The sequence below is a fragment of the Dermochelys coriacea genome, chromosome 4 (assembly GCF_009764565.3).
Source record: "Dermochelys coriacea isolate rDerCor1 chromosome 4, rDerCor1.pri.v4, whole genome shotgun sequence".
Classification (NCBI taxonomy): Eukaryota; Metazoa; Chordata; order Testudines; family Dermochelyidae; genus Dermochelys; species Dermochelys coriacea.
In genome coordinates this window covers 95021467-95041978 of record NC_050071.1, presented here as the reverse complement: position 1 = coordinate 95041978, position 20512 = coordinate 95021467, and the positions used below count along the sequence as shown (strand labels likewise).

Sequence of the window (20512 nt, the reverse complement as noted above, 5' to 3'; positions counted from 1 at the left end):
CATTGGTCAAGCAGTCTCCATTGGATACATGGAGGCTCTAAGGAGCCTCTGGGAGAGCGAATTCTTTTTGATGGGCCATCTACACCTATCTGGCACTACTTTGTTGCAACTGAAAGGCTAGTTGTGGGTGTCTCCAAACCTTACAACATATTTCAATAGCACATGTAGCAATACTTCATAACTTCACATATAATGATAGTACATACAAATCAACAGGAATTTTACTAATTTTATTAATGTTCAACAAATCAAGACTTTTTAAATGATACCTCACTAGATATACTTTGTACAAACTTATCATAATATGACAGTGGTGAATAAGGAGGTTCCAGGGTACAGAGTGTCACACACCCTTCTTGCAGATCTCTGTGGTGTACTGTACCCATTTGTGATTACTTGTTTGTCTCCCAGAATGAGTGTGCAAAGTTTCCGACCTGGGGTTATTGTCTTAGGTCTTTCACATTTCAGCTACACTTCAGTCTGTAGTATAATTCCTTGTGATGGGGTGCGACTCACCACTCTGGTGCCTCCTGCTGGCTGTCATGGGAATTAGCTTTTCTTGCCAGTGCACCCTCTTCTGGTGGTGCCTTGCCACTGTCACTTCTACTCTGGGACCCATGTCACTCCCAGAACTGCAGCGTGCTCTTCAGTGACACAGCCCTCTGGTTGTGCTGCACTCTGTGCTCCCCCTTTCCGGGGGAATATTGCCATCCCTTAGTCCAGCCACTTCTTCAGTGCCGAGTGGGATGGGGGAAACCCAGGGATTGCTGCTGCTTGCAGCACCCCTCTGACTCCTCTGTAGATTTCCCTGGGCCACTTCCCTGCAGCCCCAGCACCCTCTTTGCCCTTGCCTCAGGGCCACTACCTGCAGATCCCTGCACCCCACCAAAAACTGCCTTTACCTCCCTGGGTCTCTGCCTGCAGCACTACTGTCTAGGGTGCTTGCTGTCTTCAGCCTGAAAGGCAGCCAGTCCACCTCACTCCTCAAGCTCCAGGGAGCGACTGAAGCTGCTCTGTTCTGAAGCCTTCTTATATGGGCCAGCCCGGACCTGATTGACTGCTCCTTTCAGCCCCTCTCTGACTGGCTGCCTCCTGCACAGCCTCCCAAGGCTCTGTTAACCCTTCAGACACACACACCCTCCTCCTTTAGACCGACTGCACTGGGGTGGGGGCAGGTTACTTCCCCTGCTTCCCCCGTAGCTGTGGTCACAGGGTGTCCCTCTCCCACCTCAAATTCTCCTCTAGGAGGAGCAAGTTATCATTCTCTTCCCTGGTATTCCTTATTTCCCCTGTCTGTCCCATCTTGTGCTATTTGCAAGGCCAGCTCGGTGGCTTTCAGCCTCTCCCATAGCCTTGGTCCTTGCTCTGCTGATTCTGCCACTATCCCTTTTCCTAGGGTCGGAGTTCCCAGCTCCCTTCAATTGGTCTCTTTATAAATGCCCACATCCTTCAGCTGGATGTCTAAGGGACTCTTCTTTCCCTCCCGTCTCTCCAGTCCAGCCCCTTTGGCCTTCTCTACCATCTTGGTGCAGCCCCTCTGGGTATCTGGCACCTCTTTCTGTTCCTTTCTGGCTCCCTTGCCCTTCTCCTGGCTTGGGTCCCCTTTCTCATCCCCAATCAGGATGCTGCCCTTCCCTGGGCTCCTGTTCTGCCTGTCAGGGCACTGCCTCTTCACATGCCCCGGTTCCCCAGAGGCAAAACAAGAATCCCCCCTTCCTGTTCTCTTCCCAGGTCAGGAACCTTGAGGTTTCCCTGCTCTCATTCCCTTGGGGCTAGACTTCTTCTCTTCCTGATGGGGCACCCTCTCTTGAAGTGTCCCCTCCGCCCACAGGCCTAACACTGTCTTGCTTGTGCTTCTGGCTGACCCTGGGACCTTGCTTCTTGCTCTCAGGCCCCTGATCACCTCTGGAGAGTCTTGAGCAAATAACGCTTCTTTTCCACTAACTGACTCAGGCATTTGTGTAGGTATTTCTGTGCCTCCCATTGTTGCCTCTGGCTCTCCAGGATTTACCCCACCAGAGCCTGAATCCCTCTTGTTTGCTCTTCAACCCCCTTCAGTGGAAGCAGCAACTCTGTAGTCCAGCCTGGGAAGGTAAACCTGCCTTCTACCAAAAAGGCCTCCAAACATGGCAGCCCCATAGTCCCTAACCCCCAAGTGTCCCTTAAATAGTCTTTCAAACTCCCCTTGTACCAGGGGCAGTGGTCAAACTATCTCTGAATCCTTCACTTAGTCCCCTTCCCTCAGAGGTGACTGAATACCTGCATTCTCCAACACATGTGACGTGGTGCAACTCACCACTCTGGGGCTTCCTGCCAGTTGTCATGGGAATTAGGTCTTCTCACCAGTGTGCCTTCTTCTGGTGGTGACTTGCCACAATCACTTCTGCTCTGGGACCCACATCACTCCCAGGATTGTGGTGTCCTTTTCAGTGACACAGCCCTCGGGCTGTGCTGCACTCTGTGCTCCCCACTTCTGGGGGAATGTTGCAGTCCCTTAGTCCTGCCACTTCCTCAGTGGTAAGTGGGGGGAGAGGGACTCAGGTGTACCCACTACTATGGGTCCCAGATCAGGCACCCTGTGTATGGCCATTTCCCCGCAGCCCCAGCACCCTCTTTGCCCTTGCCTCAGAGCCACAATCTGCAGATTGCAGCAGCCCACCAGGAGCTGCCTTTAGCTCCCTGGGTCTCTGCCTAAAGCACTGTCCAGGGTGCTTGCTGCCTTCAGCTTGCAAGGCAGCCAGTCCACCTCACTCCTCAAACTTCAGGGAGTGACTGAAGCTGCTCTGTGCTGCAGCCCTTCTTAGATGGGCCAACCAGGCCCTGATTGGCTGCTCATCACAGTCCCTCTGATTGGCGGCCTCCCGCGCAGCCTCCCAAGGGCTCTATTAACTGCTTAGATCTCAGTGTGGAGCAGGCACTCCATCACACTCCTGCACAAAGCTTTCACCTAATATAACAGACCCTTAACTCTAGCAACCTTAACTAGCCATTTACCTATGTTCACCTATTTGCCCCCCACGCAAGTTCGAAGCTAAGCAATACACCCCCGTCACTTCTATAATGTCATTTTACCTCTAGCAAGCATAAAATCACCCACAAGACGTGAGAGAGGACCATAGGTCATAAGCTTAAGTCAGGGGTTAACAATGTTAATGAGCTAATTAACCCATTAGCAGGCAAGTGGTTAAAAAGGAGCACAGGAAGGAAGTGCTTGAGGAGGAAGGGTGCAGGGGAGGGATAGCCGATAGCCTGACAAGGCAGCTCTTGGAGTAGAGACGTCTCAGCCACTCACCCCTGGAAGAAAGGGCCAGAAAGTTGGAAAACAGTGCCATGGTGTGGTTGCACTGATATCAAGGGTGAAAGTAACATTATACACTTACTGGTATGGGAACCTGGCTCTGGACCCCTGGAAGGGGCAGGACCGCAGGCGGAGGGGTGGGGCTTTGGGTGGGTCAGCCTCCCCCAGCCAGCTTATCCATGCTGCCTGGAGCTCTGGCCCTGGCCCATGCCGCCCGGAGCTCTGGCAGCGATTTAAAGGTCCCGGGGCTCCAGCTGTTGCTGCCCTCCAGCCCTTTTAAATCACCAGCCCTGGGGCAGCTGCTCCTTTTGCTCCCCTCCCTATCGGTGGCCCGGGGGCACAAAAGGGACAACGATGTTAAAGCACTGCTGCGGAAGCACTTTAAGCAGGGTCCTTTGTCGCAGCAGCACTTTCATGTCGGCTGCATAAGGGCCGGTACCGGCGGCCATTTTTTACCAGTATGCAGTACCGGCCCATAGAATCATAGAATCATAGAATCATAGAATATCAGGGTTGGAAGGGACCCCAGAAGGTCATCTAGTCCAACCCCCTGCTCAAAGCAGGACCAAGTCCCAGTTAAATCATCCCTAGGGCTTTGTCAAGCCTGACCTTAAAAACCTCTAAGGAAGGAGATTCTACCACCTCCCTAGGTAACGCATTCCAGTGTTTCACCACCCTCTTAGTGAAAAAGTTTTTCCTAATATCCAATCTAAACCTCCCCCATTGCAACTTGAGACCATTACTCCTCGTTCTGTCATCTGCTACCATTGAGAACAGTCTAGAGCCATCCTCTTTGAAACCCCCTTTCAGGTAGTTGAAAGCAGCTATCAAATCCCCCTCATTCTTCTCTTCTGCAGACTAAACAATCCCAGCTCCCTCAGCCTCTCCTCATAAGTCATGTGCTCTAGACCCCTAATCATTTTCGTTGCCCTTCGTTGTACTCTTTCCAATTTATCCACATCCTTCCTGTAGTGTGGGGCCCAAAACTGGACACAGTACTCCAGATGAGGCCTCACCAGTGTCGAATAGAGGGGAACGATCACGTCCCTCGATCTGCTCGCTATGCCCCTACTTATACAACCCAAAATGCCATTGGCCTTCTTGGCAACAAGGGCACACTGCTGACTCATATCCAGCTTCTCGTCCACTGTCACCCCTAGGTCCTTTTCCGCAGAACTGCTGCCGAGCCATTCGGTCCCTAGTCTGTAGCGGTGCATTGGATTCTTCCATCCTAAGTGCAGGACCCTGCATTTATCCTTATTGAACCTCATTAGATTTCTTTTGGCCCAATCCTCCAATTTGTCTAGGTCCTTCTGTATCCTATCCCTCCCCTCCAGCGTATCTACCACTCCTCCCAGTTTAGCCCCGACTGATATGTACTGATGGAAGTACTGAGACACTGTAAATAAAGTACACACTGGTGTTCACAAGCAGGAAGGTCTTAGAGTGATCTGTGTTGGTGAAAGAGGTGGGGGTACAGCAGCTGTGACCTGTCACAATGTTATCTAAGGCAATTGCCAAGTTTCCAATGGTGACTACCATAATATAGACCAATATCTTTTTTCCTATTTAAGTAATTTAGTTTTATATTAACAAATGGGAAATATCCTGGATAGAGAAACTAAGCAGCTACTACTTGTAATTTTGTGCTTTATCCATATATTTTAGCATATTATTTCATAGACAGTTCTGAATATGAAATTTAAGGTCAAGTACATCCATTTAATTTGCAATTCCTACATAGGGATGTCTGTATGATAGAGTATTTGTTCCCAAACTGAAGTTCACAGAGCACTCTCAAATTGTCTGCAGAACTGTATCTCTCTTAGCGTATCAATACCTGTCGAGAAATGATGTGTCCAATGCCATGGGATGTGAGTAGACTGAGTAGCTGTGCTGAGGTCCCACAGAATTACTAAAACCCACTGGTTTGGTAATTTTGTTTTGTTTTTGACATTACACTCAATTTCTAATAATTAATATGACTGGAAGAAATAAAATATTTCTGAGGTAAAAGATGGAACTGAAGACTCAAATAGTATATAAGGAATAGACTATAGTCTGGCTTAGAGGACTGAAGAGACACCACCTTGGATGCCACCTATTTTAAAAGAGTCTTGGAGGAAACTCCAACAAGTGAACCAATTGCTGGAATCACTAGTGATCTCCAACAAGGATTTGGAAGACTCTGTGGCCAATATTGCACAGAAAACAGTTCATGCTGAAAAAAGAATTTTGATGGCCAAAGAAGCTGCACCAACAAAAAGTGGGTGAGGTAAAAGATTTTCAAAGAGATCTGTCCCTAGTGAAAGATAAGATAAAGGATTATGAACAGAGACACAGAAGTAATGATGTAAAAATTTTAGGCTGCCATAAGGCACAGCAGGAGGCAATGATACTGTGTTTGTGGAAATACTACTTCTTCCTATTACATACCCAGATGGAGACATCAGTTGAGAGTTGGAATGAACACACCAAACACGGGTTCCCAGATGGAAATAACTAAGATTCCCAGATAAACAAAGCATTCTTCATAAGGCTAAAGCTCTTGCGGTCATATCTATTATAGACACAGCTATTTATTTTGCCAGCCTTCTTGGCTAAGGTAGAGGAAAAATCTTTCGTCATTCCCACCATAAAATTGTTTAGAAGTAAAAAAAAGAAAGATCTGCATTGCATTATGGGACACATAATGATCCCACTAGCCTGCTAATCTTTGGAAGAGGCCAAGAATTTTCCATAAGAAAGCTCCAAAAAGAGACAGAAATCTTAGCCTTATTTTGCCCTTTCATCAAAGTAATGAAACTTTCTTCAATAAACCCTTAGGAAAAGTTGAATATATGGAATACACTTGGTATAAAAAGTACTTGAGAGTATGTTAACGATGAGGAAGAGAGAATGGGACACAACAAATCTGGGAGTAATCACTGTCAAACACTGTTTTTATGTCACTCTTTTCTGTAGGCTATTAAGTTAGGAAGTTTAACTTGTTTCCATTGTTCTCAAAAATTATTACCAACCATGCTACACAACTGAGCACTTTAATGGGGCCAGGAGTTCACTGTAAGGGCCTGATTTTGCCAACCTAGCTCACAAGGAGTAATACCTTAAAGCACAAATAGTCCCTTTGATAGATTCCAATGGAAGTACTTGAGGAATAAGGAAAAATCCATACCCAAGAGATGTAGCTATGCCAACCTAACCCACAGTGTAAACCATGCTAGGTTGAAGGAAAAATTCTTCCATCAACCTAGCTACTGCCTCTAATGGATGTGGATTACCTATGCCAATGAGAGAACCCCTTCTGTCAGCATAGGAAGCGTCTACTCTGAAGTGCTACAGCAGTGCAGCTGCAGTGGTTTAAGTGCAGGCACACCCTAAGGTCTGGTCTATACTTAAAATTTTTTGGAATAATCTTTTGGTTAGGGGTGTGATTTTTTTCTCCCAAAATAGTTATATCAGTAGAAGGGTGACTTTTACCTGAATAGTTATTTCCCTTTCCATACAGGAATAGCTACACCCTTGTAAAGCAACTGCATCTGCACTAGGGAGGTTAACTATACTTGTATAGTTGAAGCAATACAGCTTTTTAGAGTAGACAAGTCCTTAAACTCGTGCATAACTTTGCTAACATAAGAAATCCCACTGAAGTCTTCAAAATAGTAAATTCATAAGTCATATGAAGACTACTCACATGAAGAAAGCTCTCCACAAGATTAAGTGCTTGCAGGATTGGGGCCTATTCACTGTAAATGTGATCAGATTCAATGGGGAAAAAATTAAAAGAAAAAATGAGTGGGACAGTTGTGGAGAGTTTTTGTTATTGCAGATTACGAATGCCTGTTGTCCATCAATGCAGCTATTATTGCCTACTACTCAAAACCGGCCTAAGAGCAACAGACTTGTAGTGGGCAAGACTGGAAGTATCCAGGCCAGAAAGGAGGAGATTACAATAACCAAGGCACAAGACAATAAACACTTGAACAAGCCATAGGTAGTCTATACAGAGAGAAAAGGTTGAATCTTATGGACTTTATATAGGATAAAGTAATATTAGGAAGACAAGATGTGATCAAAGCTGGATGGAAATTTTTTTCAATGAAAAGGTACTTAATAAAAAAAGCTTTTGTAAACAATTTTTTGCAATTAAATCTCATTTTTGATTAAATTTTTCATTTAAATATATAGAATAATTTTTTTAGAAAAAAACATCTATTCAGTATTTTTGAAAATTTTTGTTTTGAAATTGTTAAAAAATGGACACCTTCTCTAATTTTTTCTCACCTCCCAGAAAAGTGGGAGGAAAGTAAAAGCTAAAAAGGAACAGTTTTTTTATTTTAACAAAATATTATTTTACATGCTTAAAGGCAGCTCTTTCAAGAGAAAGTAGCACTTTCACTTTGTTTAACTTTTTTTCTCTGGCAAAAATTGGAAAAATAAGGTTTTTCCACACTAACTTTTTTAATTTTGCCTCAGGAAACCATTATTTCCTGGTGGCAAAATTCCAAATGGGGACTTTTTCCCTATGAAAATTTCTACGGGAAAAATTCCTATTTTCAAGCGAGCCATACATGTAATGTGAATTGTGAGAGGAAGAGGATCTGCCAAACAAGACATTGAAGAAGTGATCAGAAAGGTAGGAGGATAATTATTAGTGGAAAGAGCCTTGAAATTCAATGGAGAACAGGATTTAAGAGCAGTGAATGGCTGATGGTCAAGGAGGACAAGTCTGTCCAGATGCTGATACAGGAAGAATTTAGTCATAATGCTCTGCTGGCACCAATGATATGCAGCATTTTTAGGTTCTATTTTGTCTCATATGAGCTGCTGAATTAGCTGGAAAATTGACAACACATCTTGAACAAGTCTACAATAAATAACAAAGTCAACATTTCTTCAATAAAATATGCACCTGATTTGTATAAAACATAAAAATTGTGTAAAAATACCATTTGCTGAAAAAGCATTGAATGATAAAATTCTCCAAATCTCTTAAATTAGTTACAAAGAGCCACAAACTTTAATCTGTGTTCACTTCCTTGCTAAATAAAGTGGAACACATGGGTATATTACTGTTTCTGGTAAGTCTAAGGGAAAAGATTCTGTCAGTTTAGACAATGCTATTATATTAAAGCTTTTCAAAAAATGTAACACTCCCAATTACCACAGTTTTGTTCATCACTCAGGTCTCCACAATCATCATATCCATCACAAACAAAGGTGTAATTGAGGCATTTCCCGGTAGTACATCTGAACACATCATCACTGCAGTCTGCAAAACAAATATTTGTAAAGTACATCAGCAAAACACTACATTGTGTTCTATTTTTATAGCACCACAGCAGTGATAGAGCAAGTTAGATTACATTAATAGCTACACACAGTAGCTATATTATAGTAGTAAACACACATATAAGCCAACAACTATATTTGATAAGCACATAAGTTCATTAGAATCCAATATGGATACTGAATATAAGAAGAAGGATCAAAGACACTTTTCAGAGTAGCAGCCATGTTAGTCTGTATTCGCAAAAAAGATAAGGAGTACTTGTGGTACCTTAGAGACTAACAAATTTATTACTTTGTGGACCTTTCTGGCTGCAGCCTGGAAGGAAGTGTTGGGACATGCCTTCCCCAGCCCACAAATCTGCCTGAGGCCAGGGCTCGGCACAAACCAGCACTGCCATGCCAGGGCAGGATGCAGACCAGAAAGCACATGGAAAGATAGTGTGCAGCCCCAGCACTTCCCTGGTTACAGCCCCACAGACCTGCCTGTGGTCAGGGACTTTCTTCCTAGAAAAACGTTGTAAGCGGCATGCCTCTTGCCAATATCCGAATCCAATTAATATTAAAGTCAATGGAACAGGATCGGTTCCCAGCAAAATGTTGCCATTAAATGAAAGGCATTAGTATACAGATTGCTATTAAAGCCAAAAGCCACTGTATTTAGCACTCAGAAAATATGTGTCTTTGCCCTGAAAATGGTGATAAGGTTAATTCTCAGTTCTTCCTACCATCCTCAGGAAATGCGTTGGCCAAATCCTCTGAAACAATGAAGTCCCTTTGAACTATACTGCACACATAACCTGGTCATTGAGCCAGCATATCTAACCCAAGAAGGATGTCCAGTATAGGGAGATTCTCTGGTGATGAAAAGCCTACATAAAGATGGCTTACCCTACATTCTCTGCCAGTGACTGGAGGAAAGTGTGTATGGCTGGGAAACTCACCGGTTGCTTCAAAACCTGGCTATGGTTTCTACCCCTTGTGAAATTGGTAACAGCAGTAAATTAGTGGAAGCCTCAAGCTGTCCTACTGTATGCCCAGAGACCAGCCCTTCATACCATGACCCCAGAATTAGGCCTGATTTGTTCTGCATGTTCCTTCGCTGAAGACAAGGGTCTGGGCCGGTTGTATCATTTTTCAGATACAACACACCTCTCCTGAAAGTTAGAGATAAGTATAAGCACTGGAAATCTGCAAATGGAAAGATTTTGTTGATTTGATGGGCTGGATCAAGCATTCATAAATCTTACACATCACATCTGTCATTGTAATAATGTTATCAAGACATAGATGAGCAAATTTTAACATTTTCCAAGGCATGATACAGTGCTTTGTGTGGCTAGGCACCTCCTTTCTCTTGCCAGACTTAGCGTTTCCCCCTCTGGCGATGGTGGAGCTGACATAATCATCCCCTCTCAGGGCAGGGTTTGCCTTTACCTTCTGTGCTCCCTTAGTCCTATTTTCAGGGTAGGCCTGAGGATCGGCCTATGAGGTGATCCTCCACCAAACAAAAAGGAATCAGTCTCATAAACAAAAAAATCCCCATGGGGGTAACTTTCACTGCCCCCTCACTGGTGCAGGGTGTCATCCTGTTGATTGTCTTGAGGTGTTAGTCCTCCCCCAGCAGGCGCTCAGGTTTGGCTGTTTTCCTTAAAGGAAGGAGCACAGCCTCTCACTCTGGAGCGGCTTATTTCTCTGCTGCCACTAGCCTGGCAACAGCTTGTCTTTGTCTGTGTCTGTCTTCCCCTCTTCTCTGCCCAGAGAAGGGTTTTTTAAAGGCCTCAGTCAGGCCTTAATTGGAATCAGGTATCCCTAATTGACCTGAGGTAACCACTTCTCAGTTTGTAATAAAAAGAGCCTTTAATATTCTGGGGCTAACATATCGGCCTACCAAGACCCTCTTGCAGCCGTCTGGCCTGACTTTGTGTTATAGACCCAAAGCAGAGGGAGCTAGGGCTACATTATGAAAATCATTTTAACCTATTGTGAAACAGCACATGAAAATCAATTTCTCATTGTATCCAATGATTTTAAAATATGGAACTGTCCAATATTGTTCTCATGAATTATTCTCTGGAGCTCAGAAACTATATCAATTGTGACTTCTCATCCTTACTCCCATCCTCACTTCTAGACCACCCATGATCATTCTTGATTTTCAAGGGCCACAGCTAAACAAAGAGTAAGCTGTTTTGAAAATCTGACCCAAAATCTTTTACTGTAAGAACTTGTGGGCCTAACTCTGATCTTACTAGAATGACATCAAAGGCATAACTCTTGGTTTACACTAGTGTGAGCACAGAATTTGGTCCACTATTTTCTCTCCAAATGATCTACTAATACAGACATCCCCAAGTGGGTTTATTCTTTCTTTCCATGACTGTCAATTGTGTGGCAGATGGGACAAAGGACCCAGTACGCTAAGTTCCCTGTAAGCTGCGCAGCCGCGCAGCAGCCTTCCTAGCGCCACTCAGAGAACCCGTCCAGGGACTTGCCGGGGGAATGTAGGCTCTCCCCCAGCCCCAAACTAGCCCAGCCCCCAACCTGCTGCAGCTGGGGCAGCCCAGACCAGTGTGGGGTACCCTTCCCCTGGCCCCAAGTCTGCCACGGCCAGGGTGCCTGGATCAGCTGGGGTGCCCCTACCCTGGCTCAAACCCACCTGCAGCCAAGGCACCCCTACCAGACTCAGCCGCAGACTCAGACTCAGCCGCAGCTGGGGCGCCCTGGCCAGGCCCAAACCCAGCTGCGCCTGGCCAGGACCCAGCTGTGGCCAGGGCGGCCCTCCCATGGGCCAAACTCAGCCCCATCACGGACTTGCCACAGTGCCCCTCCCCTGGCCCAAACCCAGCCCCAGCCCAGACCTGCCAGGGGAGGGGTGCCTATCCTGCGGCCCCAACCCCAGAGCTGCCACGTTGTGAAGAGGCACCTCTTCCCCACAGCCTAGGTATTACTGTGGGGAGAGAGAGATGGAATCCTCTCTCCCTGGCATAGCTCCAGAACACCCTCCTGCATCCCAAACCCCTCATCCCTGACCTCACCCCAGAGCCTGCACCCTCAGCAGGAGCCCTCACCCCCTGCACCCAACCCTCTGCCCGAGCCCAGAGCCCGCATCCCCAGCCGGAGCCCTCACACCCCTGCATCCCAGCCCCCTCTGACACTCCAAACCCCTCAGCCCCAACCCCACCATATTAATTTTCCTATGTGCACCAATATGAAGGTGAAGTGTCACACATCACCTCCATATTAGTGCACATAACAAAATTCATTCCGCATATAGGTGGGAAAAATTAAGGGAACGCTGCCAGTAAATACTCTTGTGTTCAGTGTAAAACACTGACTATCCTCTTAATTCAGTGTTGTTCCACATTGTTATAGTGTGAGACACTAAAGTACAGAAAATTATTCACAATTAATTTTTTGGGGTAGCATAATTAACAACACCGTAGCAGGTACATTGTTTTGTTTTGTCATATCTGATTGCAATAGTAAATTGATGCTAGTACCTGCCAAATTGTAATTTAGAGATAAGAGATTGATTCATTGATAGAAAGGATAAGGTTATGCTGTTCTCTGGCCACCCACCTCTGAAGGCAGTGCAGAAATAAGGGCGGCAATACCACAACCCCGCTACAATAGCCAGATTTCACAGGGGAGACCAGATTCCATAGGAGAGACCAGATTTCATGGTCCGTGCCATGTTTTTCATGGCCGTGAATTTGGTAGGGCTCTACTTAGGGGTTTGGTGTACCACAGCACAGAGCAGCTGTAACAATTACACACACAAGAAAGATCTCTCCCTGATTCTTGACCTAGACTTAAGAACAACCCAAGAATTCTCAACCTACCCCATAAAATCCTTCCATTTTCACACTTCCCCCAAAGCATGCTGGGCTAAGACACAATGAGATTAGTCAGTATAATACGTAGACTCTCATGCAATATAGATATGTCCAGTAAACATGAGAGATGTGCACCTCCATATTGAGACTCAGAGCTTTAATTCAAGGAGCTCCCAGTAATCTGAGAGACAGCACCAACATACCAGCAAGAGAGAAGACAGGATTTCTCTAAGCTTATTTAATGCCAGCCAGAGAGAGACAATATAAAAAGGGAGATAAGAAATGTAAGAACGGCCATACTGGGTCAGATCAATGGTCCATCTAACCCAGTATCCTGTCTTCTGACAGTGGCCAATGCCAGATGCTTCAGAGGGAATGAACAGAACAGGCAATCATCAAGTCATCCATGCTCTGTCGTCCAGTCCCAGTTACTGGCAGTCAGAAACTACGGATACTCAGAGCAGGGGGGTTCATCCCTCCCCATCTTGGCTAATAGTAATTGATGGACCTATCCTACATGAATTTATCTCATTCTTTTTTGAGCCTCATTATACTTTTGGCCTTCAGAACATCCCCTAGCAATGAGTTCCATAGATTGACTGTGCATTGTGTGAAGAAGTACCTCCTTATGTTTGTTTTAAATGTACTGCCTATTCATTTAATTGGGTGACCCCGGGTTTTTGTGTTATGTGAAGGGGTAAATAATACTTCTTTATTCACTTTCTCTATGCCATTCATGATTTTATAGAGCTCTATCATATCCCCCCTTAGTCGTCTTTTTTCTACTCTGAACAGTTCCAGCCTTTTTAAAATCTCCTGGTATGGAAACTGTTCTATACCCCAAATCATTTTTGTTGTCCTTCTCTGTACTTCTTCCAATTCTAACATAACTTTTTTGAGGTGGGAGGATCAGAACTGCATGCAGTATTCAAGGTGTGGGCATACCCTGAATTTAGATAGCGTCATTATGATATTTTCTGTTTTATTATGTACCCTTTTCCTAATGGTTCCTAATATTCTGTTAGCTTCTTTGACTGCCACTGCACATTGAGGAGTTATTTTCAGAGAACTATCCACAATGACTCCAAGATCTCTTTCTTGAGTGGTAACAGTAATTTAGACACCATCATTTGGGTGTGGGCATACCCTGAATTTAGATAGCGTCATTAGGATATTTTCTGTTTTATTATGTACCCTTTTCCTAATGGTTCCTAATATTCTGTTAGCTTCTTTGACTGCCACTGCACATTGAGGAGTTATTTTCAGAGAACTATCCACAATGACTCCAAGATCTCTTTCTTGAGTGGTAACAGTAATTTAGACACCATCATTTGGTATGTATAATTGGATATTTTCCAGTGTGCATTACTTTGCATTTATCAACAATGAAGTTCATCTACCATTTTGTTGCTCAGGCACCCAGTTTTGTGAGATTCCTTTGTAACTCTTCACAATCAGCTTTGGACTTAACTATCTTGAATAATTATGCATAGTCAGAAAATGTTGCCACATAACTGTCTACCCCTTTTTCCAGATCATTTATGAATATGTTGAACAGCACTAGTCCCAGTACAGATCAGTGGGGGACCCCACTATTTACCTTTCTCCACTGTGAAAACTGACCATTTATTCCTACCCTTTGTTTCCTGTCTTTTAACCAGTTACTGATCCATGAGAGAACCTTCCCTCTTAACCCATGACAGCTTACTTTGCTTAAGAGCCTTTGGTGAGGGACCTTGTCAAAGGCTTTCTGAAAGTCCACTGTACCACCCTTGTCCACAAGTTTGTCGACCCCGTCAAAGAATTTTAATAAATTAGTGAGGCATGATTTCCCTTTACAAAAGCCATGTTGAAGTTTTTCCAACATAATTGTGGTCATCAATATGTCTGATATTTCTGTTCTTTACTATGGTTTAACCAATTTGCCTGGTACTGAAGTTAGGTTTACTGCCCTGTATTTGCTAGGATTCCCCCTGGAGCCTTTTAAAAAAATTGACATTACATTAGCTATGCGCCAGTCATCTGGTTCAGAGGCTGATTTAAGTGATAGGTTACATACCACAGTAATAGTTCTGCAATTTCATATTTGAGTTCCTTCAGAACTCTTGGGTGAATACCATCTGGTCCTGCTGATTTATTACTGTTTAATTTATCAATTTGTTCCAAAACTTCCTCTACGGACACCTCAATCTGGGACAGTTCCTCAGCTCAGTCACCAAAAAAGAATGGCTCAGGTGTGGGATCTGCCTCACATCCTCTGCAGTGAAGACCGATGCAAAGAATTCATTTAGCGTCTCCAAAACAGCATTAGCTCATTTAGCACCTTAATGATCCAGTAGCCCCACTGATTGGCAGGCTTCCTGCTTCTGATGTACTTCTGATCTTCCTGGCAGAGAGCTCCAAAGTAAATCAACCAACCAAGGGAAGAGGAGAAAGTTCACCAAGATAAAGAAACTATGATTCCTGGTAATCAGGGAAGGAAAATGGCCAGAAGTCCAGCAGCCACTACACTCCCACACATATTGCTACATGGTAACATCTTTTATTACTCTTTTTAGAAGATGAATACCCATCCTCAAACCCTCTGTCTTTGCACACAGGAGCCACATGAAGATCACTGTAGCCCTTTTGCACTTCTTTGCATGGAGAGAAGGGGTTGGAAATGCTCATGGCACTGTTTGGGGGAGAAGAAAGGGTAGGGAGTTCATTAACATGCGCTCCTAAACCTTTAAGCAGTAACCAGCCACACAGAGGGTGCAGGTCTCCTCTTCCCAACCTTAGACATGGGGCTTGACAGTCTTCAGGCTTGGCCTGACTGCTTTAGTATTAGCACTTCTGTTAATAGGGAGTGGTCTCAAATTTGGGAGAGCTTGGTAAATTTGTAGAGCTTCCCCAGGTTTAACAACCTTAATTTTGGACTATGGATATTAATCACTTCCTATACCCACAAAAAGATTAGTTCTCTCTACTAATTTTGTATTATTTCAGAAGTTCACATCTGAACTTATGACTTAAAGCCAAGCACTGTGTGTAAGAGAATGTAATAAAATAATCTCACTGTCTTGAATTTTTCAGACCAGTGTATAAAAAAAAAAGAAAAGGAATAGAATGGCAAATTCCAAAACCATAAAACTAAATGAAAATATGTAAGTTCTGTGTATATTTCATATGAGCAGAACAGCACCCCGCTGGGTTTAAAATTCAAAACATTATTTGTCTTGAATCTGTATCAGCATGAACTATCCTGGCAAGCCTCTATCTTTTCCCATTGGTATGTAACTCTGACTGTATCTATTTCTTATTATTCCCCATTGTAAACAAAACAAAGCTGTCTTTCCCCATGGTCCCTCTTCTGACTAAGTTAACTGTTTGATCTGCATTCATGCCTTAATACATATTTACACTCATCCTTTCATAGCTACAAAAATGACATTTAGAGCATGTCACAGCTTGACAACAACACTCTGAAACTCACACAGTGTAATTTAAACAAAGGCACATAGATGTCTTTGCAAGGGCTGAAATAAGTGAATTTGAAAGTCTAAATATCTTAACGTATTCATTAAGATATTGGCAATATTATATTAGACAGCTACTTATTCTCATCATTACACAAATCCCACTTCATAACCATCACTTGTAACTGGTAGAATTTAATTTTCATTAGGGATGAGCCAAAGCCAGTTTTCATAAAATAAAAATTAGTTGAACTTCATTCCTGTTCCTAATCTCTATTAAACCCAAATCTTTTTTAAGTTTCATATCAGTTTGGTTAAGGCTTGTCAACCTTTCAGATTTACCAGCCCTTTGACCTCTATTAACATACTTGCCCTTTCAATTTTACTATTGCAATACACACTCTTCTTCTGTCAGTTCCCCATCCCACCCCTTAAAGATAATTTTAAGTTCCAGCAACTTCTGTGTCATTTGTTTTAAAATATGTTTGCATAATTTCACTGGATTTGTTTAGTAAAATTGGATATAAGGAATCTTATATGCAGTATGACAAATTCTGCCTTCAGTTACACCCATCCAAGTCAATAGAGTTGCACAGTGTGTAAGTCAGTGCAGAAATTGCCCTTGTTCTTGTAAACGTAATAACTTCAAAGTCAATCTCTTACATTTCATGATTAAAATTGCTGTTAATCTCGTGTGTGTGTGTGTGTGTATAGTATCTGCCTGAAAATAAAGAAACTACAGTATCTCACATAAAACATGAAATGATCATTGCAAACAGCTCATTGGATTCTGCAATTATCTAGACTCTAAATGTTACCTAAAAAATGTATTTGGTGTATCAAAGGTGAGATAGGAAGAGTGTGTATCAGAAGGAGACAAGGAGAGGAAAGGAAGATAATTCACTGTGCAATATAATACTGATAATTTATTGATACAGGCCACTTAAAACGCTCTGGGATTCATCTCTTTAGTATCAGTAATTCTTTTTATAACCTCTATTTCATGAGCCTGCACTTGCAATATAAATTATTTTCAAAAATAAAAGTATCTTGATTGGGGCCTTTGGATGTTACTGCAATACAAATAACAACAGATATCTCAAAGAGAGTGTGATTTTACTACTAATGTATTTCCGAGAAAAACATTCTGTATTCCGACATATCCACAATAATAGAAGTATTAACCAGTAGATTAATTCAGGAGAGGCTGAAGAGCTCCCAAGTTGTTTTAAGGTAACTTTTATTATGTACTAGAAAAGTTTGCATGGAAAATGTATAAACATTCTTTGAACTAATAAAGAGTTCTAATAAATAATAGACCTTAACTGTGAAAATCACTAGCCTTCCCCATGCATTCAAATGCTGAGAAGCCCTTTCTTAGTTGCAGACTATGGGCTAAATCTCACTCATCTTCTTCACATGAGTAGTCCTCTTGAAGTCAGTGACACTTTTCATGCAAGGAAGGTAAGCAGAATTTGTCTCCCTAGAGGGCCAGATCCTGCAACTGGGTCCACCTGAGCAGACACTTACACCCATGCAGAACAATGGGGCTGTATGCAGTTGCAGGAGTCCACCTGAGAAAATCCAGGTGTAGCCACAAGTTAGCAGACAAGCAAGATGGGTAGCTCCCTATTTCTTCAGCCATTTGGAATTATTATTTAATTTAACAAAACATTAGTAGAAAATAATGATTGTTTTGAACATTTTAAAAAAACAGCAACCCTAGATGAAGTGATTACATAATTGTTTAAAAATAAGTATTTTGCTGTACTTGTCTGCCAACAATTTGACCTCCTCATCTGTCACGTGCTGGAGAAATCATAATGCTCTTATGCTTAAATCTAAAACAAACTAACAAAAATGTTTTTGTTTAAATCACAAAACATATTCATGAAAGTATTTCTTTTCATCTTTAATTTAATAACCATTGTGTTTTTACATAATCCCATATTTTTACTTCCATACAGCTGTGCCAGTTTACAACAGCAGAATTTGGCCCTTTGAACCTAAGGGTAAAGCTACATTTGCACTAGGAGGTGCGATTCTCAGTTTGCATAGACATACCCATGTTAGCGGTGTTTGGGATAGCACCTACAAGTAGCAGTGTGTCCACAGCGGCACACTGAGTGTGCGCTCAGGCAGTAGGATTGTCCCAGGCAGGACTGTACTTGGGGCAGCTAGCCTGAGCTGCCACAACAGACACATTATTTTTAGGAGCTAGCTCAAGCAAAGCTAGCATGGGTATGTTTATGCGAGCTGGGAATCACACATCCCAGCTCAAATATAGATGTACCCTAATTCAGTCCAGTGTCCCTTAAAAGATACAATTAACTACATTTTAAAGTCTACTGATCTGAAACCAGATAGAGTTTGCAAAAAGAAAAGGAGTACCCGTGGCACCTTAGAGACTAACAAATTTATTAGAGCATAAGCTTTCGTGAGCTACAGCTCACTAGCTCACGAAAGCTTATGCTCTAATAAATTTGTTAGTCTCTAAGGTGCCACGGGTACTCCTTTTCTTTTTGCGAATACAGACTAACACGGCTGCTACTCTGAAACCAGATAGAGTTTGTTGGTTAATTAGTTTACAGAAAGCCTTTTACATCATTTCAAAGAAATAAAATCTTTTTTTAGTTTTATGAAGTTATGTATGTCACTGTCTAGACACACTGAGGACTGACTTAATTACAATACATCAAATCAATTTAACTGAACGGCTAAACATCAACACAGTGTACAACCAAGAGAAAGCTACTTCCACAGCAAATTATTCATCACTGTCACCACAGCCTCATTATGTTCACTCCAGAGAAAACACACTGGACAAACAATCCTCCCCTGGGCCAGGAATAAATGAACAGGTCTAGAAAAGACTACCAAGACTCTGATACTGCAAACCTTTAAACATGTCAGTAACTTTGCTCACATGAGTGATCTCATTGTCTTCAACAGGATTACTCATGTCAGCAAAGTTACACAAGTGCTTAATTGTTTGCAGGATCAGGATCCAAATTTGTTTCTCCATCTACATTACTAGGAGCCTTTGCTTCCATCTACTGATCTTCAGAGAACAGTTCCATAGAAGTGAAGTTACACCAGTGTAAACGAGATCAGAGTTGAGCCAGATGTTTTACAACTGGTCAAATTACTTAACATAGCCAAAACCTTATCACTGATTCTGTAGTTAAGTTTGCATCTGCTGTTCCATAAACCCCCTTTTTTCTCTCCACAAGTTTACAGCTGGAGCATTAAAACAAACTTCACTCCAGATCAAACTTATCTAAGATCAAATAAAGTTTGGACTTTGTTAAATTACACCAGTGTAAAAAGTTTCCCAGGTGTTGTTCTGGATCCTGTTAGATACAGGAATGCCACATATCAGCATCAGCACTGTTAGTTTATGCAAACTAGTTTAAAGCACAGAAAGTTAGAGAAAAGCACATTTTCTTTTCCTCTCCGTTATCTTCTTAGACAGATCATCAATCATGTAATAATTCAACTATCAACAACACATCAAAATATTTGGGGTAACTAGCACATTTCATTATTATGAAAGCACTGGTCTTGGTTCCAGTTACTGTCTTACACTTAAAGCAGGGATTGAAAAACTTTATTATGTCTCAAGAGCACTTTAGCTCAATACACAGCAGCGGTCAAAAAGGCCAACAGAATGCTAGGAATTATTAGGAAAGGGATAGAAAATAAGACTAAAAATGTCATAATGCTACTATATAAATCCACAATGCACACACATAATTAACCTGTGGAACTCATTGCCATTGGATGTTGTGCTGGCCAAAAGTATAACTGAGTTCAAAAAAGAACTACATAGGTTCACAGAGGATAGGTCTATCAATGGCTATTTGCCAAAATGGTCAGGCACGTAATTCCATGCTCAGGGTAACCCTAAACCTCTGACTGCCAGAAGCTGGGAATGCAAGACAAAGCGGTTCACTGCAACTGCCCTGTTCAGTACAGTTCCCCTGAAGCCCTGGTACTAGCCACTGTAGGAGACAGGATACTGGGCTAGATGGATCATTGGTCTGACACAGCATGGCTATTCATATGTTCTTATATCTTTTTTTTAAACTTTAGCTGTTGAATTATGTTAATATTTTTTAGCTACTAGTTAGTCTTAATTAGGGTAAACAACCTATTGATACTGTTAGTATTCTAAGTAATTAAGTGACTACCATAGTGGTTGGTTTCAGAGTAGCAGCTGTGTTAGTCTGTATTTGCAAAAAGAAAAGGAGTACTTGTGGCACTTTAGAGACTAACAAATTTATTTGAGCATAAGCTTTCGTGAGCTACTGCTCACTTCATCGGATGCATCCGGGTGCCACAAGTACTCCTTTTCTTTTTACCATAGTGATTGATGCTCATAGTTTTCAAATTTTATACTCAATTTTTTAATACTAGTTCATTCACTGAAGTTAACCAACTTTGTTTCAATGTACTTTATATTTTAGAATTTCATATTGCTTTAAATATTGCTACATTGTATCACTTCTTTTATTTACCTGTTTTTATCCGGTGTATCCCATTTGCATTATCCCTGTTGATTTAATTATTAGTTTCTTTTTTTATTTTGATGTTTAAATAAATGTTTCAAAGTCACATTCAATTGT

General features: G+C 42.4%; 1 protein-coding gene across 1 annotated transcript in view; it reads right to left on the bottom strand.

The window, feature by feature from the left end:
* Positions 1–20512, bottom strand: part of CORIN (corin, serine peptidase) — a 324441-nt gene that overhangs the window by 110808 nt on the left and 193121 nt on the right. Inside the window, exon 7 of the mRNA XM_038400915.2 lies at positions 8463–8570. Within this exon, the coding sequence (XP_038256843.1) occupies positions 8463–8570 (108 nt within the window). The remainder of the gene's footprint in view (positions 1–8462; positions 8571–20512) is intronic.